We start from the raw sequence: 16,797 nt of genomic DNA on the forward strand, positions 1-16,797 counted from the left end.
TTAATGCACAAGTGTGTGCGCAAACACAGGCGCACAATCCCCTAACTCTCATAAATGTCCCCTAAATCTCATAATCTGATGGACGGCAATCCGACCGGAAAGATTTCAGGCGGAGGACCAACGGCTTTACATGCTTTCCGAGACACGGGAGTGTACACACTTCCATCTTCCAGACTCCGGCTGCTACTGAGAATTTTCTGACAGAAAAACCCAATAACTTTTTATTGCACCCAGGACCTCCGGCCTTCTGTCTGCGGCCTTACATCAAACCACTAGACCAACGAGGCAATCGATACATATATATATATATACATTTTGAGTTGTAATGGTGAGTTAAATGAAGGTACAGATTTATTTGTATGTCTTATTAGTTGATAGTATAATGATATGATATAAATGTTTTAAACATTATAATAAAGACAGTCTTGTGTAAGGATTCGTTTGATTAACTCGTCTCCCTTAACGCCTACCTTACAAAGTGATGAGCAGCATTCGTTTCATTTTTCTTAAATAATTATATTACTATTGCAATGATTTGCTACATGTTACTGGGTACTAGTTGTAGGGCTTTGTGCAAGCTTGTCTGGCTAGGAACCCCCAACTCATCAGATATTCTACGGAAAAACAGCAGTACTTGGTATTGTTGTATTCCGGTTTGAAGGGTGAGTGAGCCAGTGTAATTACAGGCACATGGGATATAACATTTTAGTTCGCAAGGTTGGTGGCGCATTGGCGATGTAAGCGATGGTTAATATTTCTTAGGATTTCAATGTCTACGGGCGTTGGCGACCACATACCTATACTATAAAAAAATACGACATGTTATAGAGTACGTAAAAATAAAATAAATAGTTCAAATGTCATACGATTTTTATGAAGAGAAAGGGAAACTTTGCTACAGGTAGAGTCCAGTTATTTTGTTTTTCAATAAATTCTCAATTGTGTAGCTAGGCAGTTAAGTTGAGAATGGCGCACATGAAATTAGGACGAAGAAATCATACAAAACAAGTAAAAATTATGAAATATAAAAATGAAAGGCAAAAATAAACAAGCGAAATTTAGAACGGTCTATGTTTTATTCAGAGTGTATATATATGTTATTGGCCTGTAGGCCTTGAAAGCGTCATCAGGTAGGCGAGTTCTGAGATACAAATAGTGTTGGGAGAACTCTTAAGGGAGATTACAAAATGTACGTCGCGAGGATTGTTCCCGTTAGGTTTGGAGCGTCGCTTTCATCCGAAGAAATTGATGGTTTATAGAGTACCCACCGTTTAGATAAAATACTTTTTAATACTATTACTTTACGATTTAGAAACAAAGGATTTATTTTGAAAGATCAGAGTAAAAAAGGTGAAAATATATTTATGCTATCACTTATTTTAATAGTTTCTTACTTAGGGTTATTAAAGTATGTGTTAAGCGCCATCTTATGCATGGGCATTAAAGTAATTTGTAAAAGTTTCTATCAATATGATACAGATGGCAGCATTAGTACCGTTTATGTTCGTTATTATTGTACTCGATACATCATGTATTGAAATAAAATTTTATATTTTTTTTAAAACAAAATCATCATGTTATACAATAAGATTTTACATTGATTAGGTTTTTCTTTTTAGGGAGTTTTTCTTTAATAACATCTGATTTGTTCTGATTGATCTGCTCGCTCTAAAAGAGCCGACAAGATCGAGTTATTAGAATACGTGAATATCAAACGAAAATCTTGAGTTCAAACCCGGCCAAGCAAATATTACTACTTCCGAGGTTCATGTGCATGTTTATCCACTAACCCGAAATGAAGAAGCGTGGTGGAATTATCTCGAAAGCTTCACCTTAAAAGGAGACAAGTCTTTGAACGGCAGAGTCCTTGAGAACCATTTGAACAATTACAGACAGTTTACATTTGTTTTTGTTCTTAAAACGTGTTTTAATGTCACCTTATTCATAATACATACTCATGATAATTTCAAAAGTCATTTTACATTTATAAATACAAAAATAATAAAAATAATTTTAAATTAAAAATGTATTACAAAAAAAACCAATAGAAAATAAAACATAACACATCAAAAATATCTTCAATTAATTGACATCGACTGGGACTTCATCCTTCATACTCGCCAGGATCAGATTCTTGTCAGTTCCTTGTGGTCGTTTGGGTTCCAAGGCCGCCCTCATTTCAAGAGCCTGCGTATCCGTCTCAAGGGATTGTTCCTTATCATTGAGATCTATTGCTATCTTGATAGACGCTGCCTCCAGGGCGTTGTATGTTGCCCTGAATATGAAAATCTAATCTTAATATAACAGACTCGATTATAAAAGAAAGTAAAGAGAGTATAACATTTATTTTTTACGCATACAGAAAATATAAACACAAAACATTTACACAGTGCGGCAGATTATACAGAAGACCGAAGAGTATAATCAGCTCCTGTGCTTAGCATTTGTGGACTATGAGAAGGCTTTTGACTCTATTGAGACCTGGTCTGTTCTGGAGTCCTTACAACGGTGCCAAATCGATCGGCGATACATCCAAGTGTTGAAAGGCCTGCATGACGCTGCTGTTATGACCGTCAAAGTACAGAATCAGCAGTCTGACCCTATCCTCTTGCATCGAGGAGTGAGACAAGGGGATGTCATTTCACCGAAATTGTTCACTAATGCATTAGAGGATATGTTTAAGACGCTGCACTGGGAAGGGCGGGGCATAAACATAAACGGCGAGTACCTTTTGCGCTCGAGATTTGCAGACGATATCGTCATCGTGGCAGAAACCGTGCAGGATATGCAATATATGCTGAGCAGCCTGGCTAATTCTTCTGCTCGAATTGGTCTCCGGATGAACTTGGAAAAAACCACGATAATGTTCAACGAACACGTCAGTCCGGAACCAATATCTCTTAACCGAGTTCCTCTCGAAGTTGTTCAGGATTATGTGTACCTTGGGCAAACTTTGCAGTTGGATCGAAACAACTTCGAGGGGGAAGCACGAAGAAGAGTACAGCTGGGCTGGGCAGCGTATAGAAAACTCGGTCAAGTCTTTTCGTCACGAATACCGCAATGCTTGAAGACAAAAGTCTTCAACGAGTGCGTCTTACCGGTTATGACCTACGGAGCCGAGACGTGGACACTGATAGTGCGTTTGGTCCACCATTTTAAGGTCGCTCAGCGAGCTATGGAGAGGGCTATGCTCGGAGTTTCTCTGAAGGATCGAATCCCAAATGTGGTGATCCGACAGAAAACCAAGGTTATCGACATAGCCCAAAGGATTAGTAAGCTGAAGTGGCAGTGGGCTGGACACATATGTCGCAGAACCGACGACCGTTGGAGTAGACGCGTTCTGGAGTGGAGACCACGCCTTGGCAAACGTAGCGTAGGACGCCCTCCAGCTAGGTGGAGTGACGATATACGCAAGGCTGGCAGCGGTTGGAGATTAAGAGCTGAAAATCGAGCTCAGTGGCGTGCCATTGGAGAGACCTATGTCCAGCAGTGGACGCGAAAAAGGTGATGATGATGATGATGATGATGATGACAGAAAATATACCAGATTTTATAAATAAACGAAATAACCTATCTTAACTTGTACTTAAAAGGATAGACAGTTTTTAATTACGTTATTTCAACTTAAAATATAAAACTATTGTATTATTTATACTTGATGCATAAATTAAAAAATATGTATTTTATAAACTGAAAAAATGAAATCGTTATAATTGAACTATATACACAAACCGTTCAGCAAGTTTCAAATTTTATCTAAGAGTTAAAAATTCACGAAAGAGTTATTCAAATCGATTGACTGTGTTAAAGATGTGAAAATAATATTTTATGTGAGTGAAGTACGAGGTGACTATTAAAATTAATATCGCCAAACATAGTCGCTACCGCGTCTGTCCGTCTGAACGCAGTTAAATCATAAAGATGTCACGATTTTCATACGGTTTTTACCAATTTACGTAGTGATCATGGGGAAGATTTTTGTTTGATTGTTGAAGATGTTGGAAAAATATCAAGTCGACTTTAAATATTGACTTCGTAAGAGACGATGATATTTCTTTAATAAAATAAAGTATATATAACATTTTATTACAGTTTACTCACAGACAAAATATAATCCAATCCATTATTTCTATAGAGAAACGTCAAAGCGCCACAATATTTGTTGACACAGTTACAGTTAGAAATTGCTATCTGATCTATATACATATTACTTTTCGTGTCAACTCCTATATATAGCCCAGAAGGGTACACGATGCATCTAAAACTCTAATATTTTACTATTTCAACGTTAAAGAACGATATCGTCAGACGCCAAACCGGATATCGGAAAAATAAAATCACCAGTTTGTTTTATTATAAAAGGAAGGCAGGTGTATGATGGGCCACTTGATGTGTTTGCCCATATACATAGGCATTGTGTGTAATAAAAAACAAGTCGATTCGTGACTCACTCCAATAAAAAGGAATGCAACAGTAAATAATATAGGCTATTTGACGGTAAAATCACTGACGAATGGCATCCAATACCTATTATTATAAATTCGAAAGTTTGTTACTTTGATATGCTTTAATGTCTTTACTACACAATCGATCATAATGAAATTTTGCAAATTCGGGAATAGAAAGGGACGTAGGGTATATTTTCTTTTCATTATATTTCAATGTTTGTTTATAATTTGCAGCATTGAGTGGTATTTTTTATCAGGCACCGGTTTTTGATGTAAGTGAATATGGATTACAATTTACTGACAGACAATAATTGCTGACAGCAAAAAATATCTGATCGAAATATTTTCTCCTCTATTCGTCGACGTGGAATGTTTTCTCGGGAAATTAATTTGAGAAATATTTCTTATGTTTATATATTTTTACGGAATAAGAATTTAATCATCTAACATTGACTGTTTTCACATTTATTACATTCACGAAATATTCAAAGATCGATAATAGAGAATATTTTAAAATTCCTCTTGTTTTTGTCAACTTGCTTCATCTTTGAAATTCCATATTAACTTGAAATATAGATACCTACTAATTCATAGAACATAAATGGTTAAATAAGAACAGTAAGATAGAGAAAGCCTTATCATAGCATTTTTCATGCTGTACAAACTGCATCAGTCAAAGTAAAAACGGTCTTAAGAATCTGCAGTCGGCAGATCCGTAAAAAATAGTGCCATTTAAAAGCCCGCAAAGTTATATGAATACCGAATAGACTTTTATTAAAGGTCATGAGATTTACTTAATTGCTACAAACAACGAGCAAACTGTGTGCAAATAAAAGTCGACTACACTTGAAACAGACTCCTTTGGCTCGAGGCTCTGGACTTGTTCCAAAAAGGACAATACGAGCATTTCATTAGGAAAATAAGTGCAAAGCTCTCAGAATCTATGTTGCTATATATTTTATAGGCTTAGGACGTACACATATTAGTACAGACTCATTGGGTAATTTTGTAGTCAACTGTTAAATACAAATGCTATCGTGTTATATAATTGAAAGACATGATCTTTAGAAATTTCAGCATATCTTTTGCACTATTCTGTTGTTTGCATTGATACAAACAAAACATATAACTTGATGCAGACGATCTTAATACGTATTTTTTATAGAATAGGAAGGCAGACGAGCATATGGGCCACCTGATGGTAAGTGGTCACCAACGCCCAAGACATTGGCATTGTAAGAAATGTTAACCATCGCTTACATCACCAATGCGCCACCAACCTTGGGAACTAAGATGTTATGTCCTTTGTGCCTGTAATTACACTGGTTCACTCACCCTTCAAACCGGAACACAACTATACCAAATACTGCTGTTTTGCGGTAGAATATCTGATGAGTGGGTGGTACCTACCCAGGCGAGCTTGCACAAAGCTCTACCACCAGTAACGTACGTAGAAAGTACGTATGATAAAGTTACTTAACAAGTCGTAGATAAATGTAAGTTACCAACAATTTTTTTTGTATTCGGCTTTTGCGATAATTCATTATTTACGATGAGATAGCAAATCCGAACGACGAATATATTTACATGTATTTTAACATGGGAGAGCAATAACTAACAACTTAAATGGTGTGACTGACAATTTCTTTAAGCACAAACTTAATATTTTACGAATGACTCTACTCACTATCAATTTATAACATCATGTATAAAAATAAAAATATATTGATACATATATAACATAGAATTGAGATATCTCTTATATGTTTTACGAGCATATGTTCATCAATCAGGTTTATAAAGTCTTCTCTCAATTTAATGCTGAAAGTTCCACAAAGCCGCAAACTATTTACAAATTTAGATTGGAGACTAGGTTAGAAACAAATTTTAGTTTGGCTACTAACTAACAAATTAATGAGCTTAGGTGACTAGGGGGGAAGTAACATATAGATTTTAACTAACAAATACAAGCAATCAGGTAATTTAGCTTATTTTGTGTTTGTGTGTATGTGTGTGTGTAATGGAATCTACTAAATACGAGATAAACATCACGTACAAAAATAACTTTAATCTTGGAGCACGTCAAGAATACTTCAAAAACTGAAGCGATTTTGAGAAATTCTTAAAAATTATTATTTCAAAAGTATTAAAACTAGTAACAAAATGAGAATGTACAATGGGTCAAATTGGTTTCCTTTTTACCTGCCGCTAAGCAACAAATACTTAGTATTGTTGCGTTCCGGTTTGTAGGGTGAGTGAGCCAGTGTAACTACTGGCACAAAGGACATAACATCTCAGTTTCCAAGGTTAGTGGTGCATTGACGATGTAAGAAATGGTTATTATTTCTTATCTCGCCAATGTCTATGGGCGGTGGTGACCACTTACCATCTGGTGGCCCATTTGCTCGTCGGCGTAAAAAAGAAATCTTTTTTTATATATATTCATAAAAAAAAAATTCTATCCAATTAAAATCAACTATTTTTGGAGGGATTACTCGGAGATAACTGTTGTGTAAAGATGTATATATTTTGATGAATCCCTGATTAATTTATTTTTGACGCCAACACTCGCGAATATAAAAAAAACTTGGATTATTTAGCAAATGTAAGACTTCATAATTAATTTCGATGGATGCTCGTTGTACATTCCAAACGTGTACATTTGGGTTGTACTTCACAGTATTTAACGTATCGGGCTGTTGCCTGCGTATAATGCGTTTTTTTAAATATTATATCCTTTTACAACTAATGTTATTTAAATAATATGCATAATAACTAATTTTTAACCTATGAAAGTAAGGTTAGTAATATTTAATTATCGGCTTTAAATATAAATATCAAACAGCGTAGTTTCTACCATATATGACATAAACGTATGGCGGTTTTAAAGTAACTAGCAAAAGAGGAAAATACTGTCAGGGTACGTGAATGAATTGTAAGATCTTATTTATGTAAGAGTACATAAATAAGATCTTACGAAACATTTCGTACCACGTACTTTATCAATCCGTAGAGGAAAAACGTTGAATAAAGTCTATCACTTACAAACCAATTTTTGTATAGTATCATTATTTGGGGCACTTTTCAGAACTCACAATTCCACAGAAAATATTCTCTATTGTATTCATATAGGAAACGTGGAGGAGCGGTCAGAGAATTTGCAAATACTTAATAATTGGAATCTAGGCACAGCTTGAGGCTCTGAACATTGTATTCAACAGGAGAGGAGGCCTTGTAGTAGATAATTTATGGATTGTAGACTATTTGCAACATTACACTTACTTGGCACAATCTTGCTTCTCTTGTAGCTGACGTATTGTTTCCCGTAAGTTTCGGACTTCTTCCTTCAGTCCTACATCCGCTTCATCGGAAGCAAGTTCTATACCTGGTCTGTATCCTCGAGTCTCTAATCGGGTTTCGGCAACCTTTAATGCGTTAACTTTATCCGCAAACTGTTCACCAATAGTTTTCAATTCCCTCGCAAGCTTGTCCATGTTCTCTTCCATCTAGTGAAATATTCAACTTCTTTGAATTGCTTTAAAATAGAGCTATAAAATTCCTGTTGTTTGAATTTAAATCTTAGAATAGTACTACTATACAAATACTATACAAATACTATTTGTTTGACAAAAGGTAAGAGAATTTGCATATTTATTGGTTAAAATCGATCGAAAATCAAATGGAAATTCGATTCCGTTTTTGATTAAACTGAACAACAGTCAACCGTGTCTTTTATTAGTTGTATGATATCTGAACGAATTTTCTTGAACATGTCTTTGAAAGCGAGTGAGTACATTAATAATTACCTACCTATATATACTCTTTATATATATATATATATATATATATATATATAAAGAGTATTTGTTTATTTATCTGCTGACGGTGCACTACCACTAACGCAAAAACGTCTTCAAGATAATTATGCTGTGCAAAAAAAATGCACTTCAGATAATTAATATTTTGTCAGAGTAACTTTATTTTATATTAAATCTTCTCTAGTAAATAAAGTACTGTACTGTATTGTACTGATGAAAAAACCTTGGTACTATATATCGAAATTTGTAAATTTGATTCATAAATCAGAATACATAATAATATATAATTTTATAAAACTATCGCAATGTTCATCAATGATTTCAATAGTGCAATTCAATAATAGAACATCTCTCGTATATTTTTTATTACCATTAATCAAATCAAATATTGCTATATTCTGTATTTAAATAGATAATTTCAAATAGGATTACAATGTGTGCATTGGGATTAGAATTACTTCTTACCTTCATTTTCTGCCATTGTAGTTCATTACGTGCCCTCTGCGTGTCGTATATGCGTCTTCTCATCATATAATTGGTAACGTCTGTCTGTGCGCGTAAAGCATTTCTCGCTCGACCACGGGCCACGAACAACATCTCCCGGAGACGCAGTGTATCTTGAAGTTCTTCTATCGCCATCTTCTTTGTTGATTCACATTTATTTAACCATTGTTCGTACGTTATCATTCTAAAGAAAAAAATATAAATAAAAAAAATTATGCAAAATAAAAATATGCATTGGAAAATCAGTCAAAAAAACTATGTTTTAATATAATTCATATTATAAACGCGAATATTTGTAAATTCTCCACTCATAAAATCGAGTCGAATAACATTTCACATAATTATGTAAAACTCCTAAGATCAAATATCAAATTCAATTGACGCCAAGAAAATCGGGATTTAAATAGCTAGTTGATAGGTAGCTGTTGAACGTCCCGTAAAAAAGCATTAGAAGGATTTAATATAACTTGAAAGGTACATTTATTTATACGATCTACTCAACATACGTAATAACTTTTATTCCTGTAAATAAAGCAATTACAGGAAATATAAAATAAAATGTTATTTTAAATTACAAAGGCCTGTATTCAACAAACCAAATAATTAAAAACTAATAATTGCATAAATTGGTAAATAATATATACATAATTGTATTACAAAACACTTTTTACTTCGACCCTGCCAGGATTCGAACCTGGAATCTTCTGATCCGTAGTCAGACGCGTTATCCATTGCGCCACAGGGCCTATATTACGACATGTAAAAATAGACTTACTAACACAACAAATACTTCTGACAGGACAAAATGTCATACCTATTCGGAGTTTTAAGCGAATCAGTTTTGTAAGTAATGCTGGCGCAGTCTTTATCCAAACTGAGCATATCTTTATCAATTAGCAATGCTTCGTTCTTGTCATTTAGATCAAGTTGTAATTTGAACTTGACGACTTCTAATTTATTGATCTTTTCCCAAGCTGACTGACAGCGATCGATGAGCATTTTTTTGTTGCTCTCCGTGACGCATAACTCCTTCAATTGAGTGATTATAATATGAGTATATTATCATTAAATCTTATTTTTGTTAATATTAAGATAGTAAACTATATAAAAACAAGAGAAATCTACTTTATTATTATATTTATTGTTATATATTAGCTGCCCGACTCGACTTCGTACTTGTAAAATTCATACAAAGTTTTCCCCTCCATTTGCCCTGAAGTTGAAATTTTCAAAAATACTTTCCTTGTGAACGTCTAAATCACGAACGCAGAAACTATTATCAAGTTATTAGGACCTACAGTTTTGGAGATCTCGTGAGTGAGTCAGTTAGTGAGTGGTATTTCGTCTATATACATTCACAATTATATTTGTTTTACAACTACTTTAATTCTTATTTATTTATTTATCAAGAAGTGTAAGTTATTAATTCGAGGGATACGAATATCACTCGTTCTATTATAAAATCATAATATCATTTATACATTTCACCACATTTTTTCTATTAACTCAATGAACAAATTCGATGACATTGCAATGAAACGAAAACGACATTTTTCGATGAAAACTACTTTAAATAAATTTAAACTTTAATTCCTAGCAAAGACTGTTGCAAGGTTTTAGGCCGTAATACAACCTCCTTTAATATATACTATTTTCTTTTAAAATGTGCGCAACACAGATATAACTTCACGTACCTTTTTCAACTCAGTATCAGCTAAGTCATACGTTAATTCCGTGCTCCTTCTTCCATCCCTATTGGACAGACATTCGGAGCACACTAGAAGTGGCATGTTCAGTTGTTCTAGTTCCCTTTCGGTTGAAGCCTTCTCCTCTTTTAACGCACTCATTTCTCTATCTAAGCGTTCCAGTAGCTCTTGAAGAGTTGATTTCCACTGTTCTATTTCGTACACCCTGAATAAAATGTTTAATAAAAATAACTTAGTAACTCATATAAACATTATTTGTTTTGCTATTTTTCTATGAGGAATTATTATAGATATGATCTTATTCAAACTGTCAGTAAAGATAAAATTAAAGGTCACAAGTACACATATAAACTCGGAAAAGGATCGTCACCTTATCAACTTGAGCTCAGTATTCTTTATAGATAACTCCCTACTGCAACGCACACTAATCGGAATCGTAACGTAATCGCTTCGCCTCGGGACAAGTTCACGAACAGTTCCCACTTCAGTTTGTTAGGTTGACGCCTGGTTGACGGCGAGGCGAAAGGCGATACAGTGACGTTCTTTTTCCGAATTGATATGTGTGCTATTGCCTTAATATACAACTAGCCAATCCCAGCTTCTCACGGATAAATTATGAGTCCTCGTCAAATTTTTGTGCATCAGACTACTGTAAATGACAGATCAGCTTTGAAATACTACCAGCATTTAGTATCTATCTTGACGTCAAGATGACCGGCCATTTTTAAATTTAATTCTTTTGTTAAGACGAATTAGAAAACGGCCACCACCGCATTGAGATTTTTATGTTCCTTGTGCGTGTAATTACACTGGCAACTCAGCAATATAAAGTTGGACGGTAGGTTGAAATAAAAGTAGTTTCAGATTGTATAATATTTAAATTTAGATTATCCTCTTGTCAATCTTATAATCTATACTCATATTATAAATGCGAAAAAACTCTGTCTGTCCGTTACGCGTTCATGGCTAAACCACTGAACTGATTTTGATGTAATTTGGTATGAAGTAGGCTCCAAGGCTAAAAAAATAATATTTATTTTACGATTTATTATACGATTTAGAATTTAATTCACAATTAAATTGCTAAATGATAACGTATCCCTATTTATATGTCGTTCCACTTGTAATAAATTGCTTTTCTACAGCTGGTTAAAAGCTTTTTATACTTAGTAAAGGTTTAGTAGCATTTAGTGAAATCGTCCCCAGCGTATAGTATGCTCGCTCGTTTAAGACAATTGCGTATTAGGACTTAGTTAATGTATCTTTACTGTCAAAGATAAGTATATTAAATTTCTTTAATATATGGTAATATTTATATTATTTTTGCGTATTATAAGATGTCTTAGTAAAACGTTATAAAAAATGCATGAATCAATTCGATACATTTGTAAAAAATTCACCAGACACATGCATCTTTACAATATTTTCCTTCACCGCCGAGTACGAGAGCAATCACACTATATTATAATTAAGAAAGTAACTCTCTGTATGTTACGCTTTTAAACCACTGAATCGAATTTAAATTGAAATTTTGTATGAAGTAAGGTTAAAAGTCAAGAAAGGACGTAGGCTTTTTTTTTGCACCTAACCCCTGCACCTCCTCCCCCAACACACGAGCGAAGCCGTGGGTGACAACTAGTTTTAAATAAAATGAAGCACGTATATACTTATTTCACTGGTGGTTGGGCTTAGTGCAAGCTCGTCTGGGTAGGTACCACCCACTCATCAGCTATTCTACCGCAAAACAGTAGTACTTGGTATTGTTGTATTCCGGTTTGAAGGATGAGTGAACCAGTGTATTTACAGGCACAAGGGACATAACATCTTACTTCCAAGGCAATAAGATTGGTGGCACATTGACGATGTAAGCGATGGTTAACGTTTCCTACAATGTCAATGTCTATGGGCGTTGGTGACTACTTACCATCAGGTGGCTTATTTGCTCGTACGCCTACCTATTCTATAAAAAAAATACTCAGTGATGCTTCCACGAATTTGAAACCGCATTCTAAGGACCTAGATTCAACTTTGCACTATAAAATAACATTTGAAATATAAAAGCAAGCGCTGATCTAATAATAGATAAAAGAATAAAGAAAAGAAAAATAAAGCTTATCGTATTGAGTTAAGTTTGATTACCTTGCTCTAAGACGATTGTTGTTGTGGTAACTATCCCATTGCGTTTTAATTCTAGTTTCATTGCGGAGTTGATGAGCACTGTGGCGTAGATCAAAGGCGTCAGCTCGTCTGGTGTCTGCAGTAACCTATTTAACGGAAAAAAAACTTTTTCAGATTGATGAGCGATAAAATGCTTTACATTCTTTGATTTTGAAAGGAGAATTTACTGATAATTTTAAATAAAAATAAAGTATAGTGATGTGTTATTCGAATATATGAATACTCAAACACAAGTTGTCCAATCAATAACAGCGAATATGAATGCCAATGGGATCATTTCAACTTTTCATTGAAAACAAACTTCGTTCAAATGAATATTTACGACGGAGCGTCTAACTTTGAATAAAAATCACCGTTTCTTTACGGAGACAAAAGTTTAAGAATTCGGAATGAGATACACTTAGGGGGATTTACGAGTAGTGTTTTGTCTAGACTGATACAGCATGGCGAAATAACAAAAAGCCGCCGTTTATTCAGATCGTTATGTACTTAAGGCTTATAAGTAGTTAAGACGTATAATTCAGATTAACATAAAATTACCATAATTTTAAGATATTTTGGGTACTGCAATTCGTATACTATGTTTTATAAGAAATACAAGAAGTTAATTATTAATTTTTTTTTCTCGGTTGCTTTTTAGGTGAACTTAATAAAAATATCTATAAACACAATATTTTCCGTTCAACAAATAATAGAAGGCAAAATTAAATAAATTGAGTTACAATACTTATACGGAGTACAAGTAGTAAAGCAAAATATGCTAATCCTGCTTAAAAAATGACCATAACTAAACATAACCATTACTCAAGGTTTCAAGATACATTAAAAATTGCCCAAGGACTTAAGAGCAATATTATTCAAAGTGAAAATTGAGGACCCCGTGAATTCCTCGCGAAATCTACCTTAAAAAGGCTTACCAGGCAATTTAGCATTACGAGGGACAGGTAAAACTTTTCTAATTTGCCAGCAAACCAGACCACCCTTAAAATTATTAAAGGGAGAATCGACAAAATGTTACCTAAAGCATAATTGTGGTGTTATGTACTGAGATGAACCCTAATAAAGTTAACTTAGGGTCTTCAAAGGCAGATAGTAATTTGTTTCTCGCTTTGAAACTCAGCCACGCCAGTTAATAAAACATTAAGCTTTTATTATTACGTTATATCGTATTATGAGATACGATGTTATAAAAGAGATTTAAATACATAAATACTCAAAGGCTTCCATTTAACTTTACTCGAAATGAAAAGTATCCATCATGGCTAAAGTAAAAACTTTTAGTTACTTTACGAAATTCTCTATTTTAATAAAATTCAATTTCCTTTTGTTACAAATGTAGTCGAATAAGGTAGCAAATTAGGGTAAGATCGTCCAATATATCTGAATACTTATACCAAAAAGTTTGTAATAAAATTGTTTTTCGGAAATAAATATTTTGCTCGTAACCAAATTTATAACTTTAATTTTTGTTTATGTTAATCGTGTTAGCCTTTGTATCGATTAAAATATTGCAGAACACGTGCGAATTTGTTTGCAGAAAACACGAAAATATATAGAAATAGCATAAACAATATTTTAGGTCACGTGATCAAAGATCGACAGACGAAAGAGAATATAAATCGCTTCGACTCGCTTCCAATATATTTTTCTACGCCCGTTAAATGTCCTACCACTGGAAAAATTCAAACATGCATCTTTGAAAAAGAAACTGTATTGACAACTCAATTACAAATTCCTAATAAATATTGCTTTCCCTCTCTCTCTCTATTTTAGCGCTATTTGAGAATATTAATTTTATTACATTATCTTTCTTAAACATAATTGTAATAAATGCCCCAGTACAAGTAATAAATTTTATTATTTTTTAATTTTAATATTCTTAAGCTTTTGGGATCTTTACAAATCTAATTAAAACAAAATAACATATATCTTCAATTCGAAGGCAGTCGTTCTCTTTTTATAAAAGCGCGAGAAAACTTAGATAGAATAGGAAGACGGACGAGCATATGGGCCACCTGATGGTAAGTGGTCACCAACGCCCATAGACATTGGCATGTAGGAAATGTTAACCATCGCTTACATCACCAATTCGCCACCAACCTTGGGAAATGTCCCTTATGCCTGTAATTACACTGGCTCAAACCGGAACACAACAATACCAAGTACTGCTGTTTTGCGGTAGAATATCTGATGAGTGGGTGGTACCTACCCAGACGAGCTTGCACAAAGCTCTATCACCAGTAAATTAACTATTTTTTATCTCTATCACTAAGCAATACCAATGACGTCCTGAATCGGATTATATTTTTATTAAATCGCAAACAATATAAAAACATGTAATTATTAAATATATTTATTAAAGTACATAAATAAAGTATATCTAATATTTGTAAATACAGCAGTCAAAAACAAATCGAAATTGTCCAAATATAGAAGTAAATATTACTTCGAAGCAACTATTTTTATCGAGAATGGTAGAAAGAGCCTCTCGTAAAAAAGAAGTTCTAACTCTCTGAACATTGCTTTTTGAGTACGATACAAGAGCTGTTTGTAGTTTCCAAGTGCATTTACGTCAGTATCTTTCTCCTGCAACAGTAATAGTTGTACCGAAACTTACGTACTTGTAAGCACTGTAGTAGATTTTTTCCAACAATTAATCACGTTATTATTACAAAAATCAATAAACATTACAAAATATTTTACATATTGCAAGTTAAAAATATGACTAAAGTAAGTTAATTTATAATTTTGGGAATTATTGAAACACATAGTGTTTTATTTGCACGGATTTTAGTATATTTACCCTTAATGTTATAAATATACTTTGTTTTTAAATAAAACGGAATTGAAAAGACGAATAATTAAGAAAGACGATTTTTAGTGACTTATGTCAAATAGTATGTTAACATAAATATATTTATTAGATGGCTTTCGTAATTTATTGCATTAATGTGTACTAATATTATTGTAATAATAGTATGCTCTTAAATAAATTTCAAAAACAGCGGCAAATCTCAAAGCCAAGACCAACTTATGTGCTTATCGAGGAATGAAAATGTATCAATACTAACTACCTAACGCCAGGCCGTAACTAAGAATTTCTTGATATAAAATCCAATAAAATTGTAAAAAGCGGTGATGATGATAATGAGAATTTATTTTCAGTAGAAGAGGTGAGATAAAGTCTATATCCTTTATGTATAGATTCGATATTGTTAGTACAGTCATGCTAAACGATCGGTAACATAGAAAACTAACGTTCACGATGGCTTTAGTCTAAGCTGGCTATAAAATAAACTAAATCACCTGCAAGCCGTATAGTCGAGCATCCCAATCCGGCAGACTTAAATGCGGTAATGGCTTCTCGAACGTTACTACAGACTGCATCCTGATAATTTATTATTCAATATTTGGATAATTTCTAAACTGAACTATTGTTAGCGATGTCAGACTGAAGTATGTACAAATAATGTTGACGCTTGTTCGTAATAAAGTGTAGCGTTCTTATTTCGATTTTTTCAATAACAGCCAGTTCGCTTATTATTAAAGTAGTTTATAGGCTAGTAATAAGACTTAAATTAAATTAAGAAAAAATAATAATTGCCCAAAACATTTATAATATTAACATGAGATAAAATTCGCATCGTCAGACGGAAACCAAGTAAAATTTGTACCTGTACGAAAGGTTCATGCGAACTTTACATGTTTGTGTAAGAATTAACCGCATTGTACACGCCCTGTTTACCAAATACAAGAACAAGGAAGTTAATCTAATTCCGGAATTATCTTAGATTGACCCACTTTCTGTATAAGTTCGGAACTTACATTTTGCGGCCATACGATGTAAAAAAAAATCTATATGTGTGTGATCGTAAATATTCTTTCTTATATGTTCTTGGATTCCTGCCAATTGCTCCACTTATTTATGAGTTGATGCCGATTGAGGATAACTAACGCTATTCCTATGCCATGTTACAAAACATGAAATAGCAGATGGTAGCATTAGAGATAAGTACATTTTCTGAAAAGTCAATTTGCTATTTAGTGACACAGACAGGCCCGCAGAGATTTGCGTCATTGTAACTTCGTTTCAAACTTCAATCATATAATTTATATAAATATGAAACGTAAATATTTTGGACT

The 16,797-nt window shown here is 33.6% G+C and overlaps 1 protein-coding gene and 1 non-coding gene across 3 annotated transcripts; both read right to left on the reverse strand.

Annotated features, from left to right (window-relative positions):
• Window positions 1-1,910: 1,910 nt before the first annotated feature.
• LOC126772830 (tektin-2-like) lies at window positions 1,911-16,097 on the reverse strand. Of its 2 annotated transcripts, none has more exons than XM_050493427.1 (7): window positions 15,961-16,097; window positions 12,616-12,740; window positions 10,465-10,681; window positions 9,585-9,799; window positions 8,732-8,954; window positions 7,731-7,954; window positions 1,911-2,275 (listed from the first exon to the last, which is right to left on the reverse strand). In XM_050493427.1, exons 1-7 carry the CDS (start codon window positions 16,039-16,041, stop codon window positions 2,083-2,085), a joined length of 1,278 nt encoding a protein of 425 aa, XP_050349384.1. In that variant the 5' UTR covers window positions 16,042-16,097; the 3' UTR covers window positions 1,911-2,082. The 2 variants fall into 2 exon arrangements, with proteins under 2 accessions (XP_050349384.1, XP_050349385.1); XM_050493428.1 differs by lacking the exon at window positions 1,911-2,275 and adding an exon at window positions 2,738-2,844.
• On the reverse strand, window positions 9,444-9,516 carry Trnar-acg (transfer RNA arginine (anticodon ACG)). Its single transcript has one exon. It is a non-coding gene; the product is annotated as a tRNA-Arg (tRNA).
• Window positions 16,098-16,797: the final 700 nt, after the last annotated feature.

This window comes from Nymphalis io, chromosome 13 (genome assembly GCF_905147045.1).
Source record: "Nymphalis io chromosome 13, ilAglIoxx1.1, whole genome shotgun sequence".
Classification (NCBI taxonomy): Eukaryota; Metazoa; Arthropoda; class Insecta; order Lepidoptera; family Nymphalidae; genus Nymphalis; species Nymphalis io.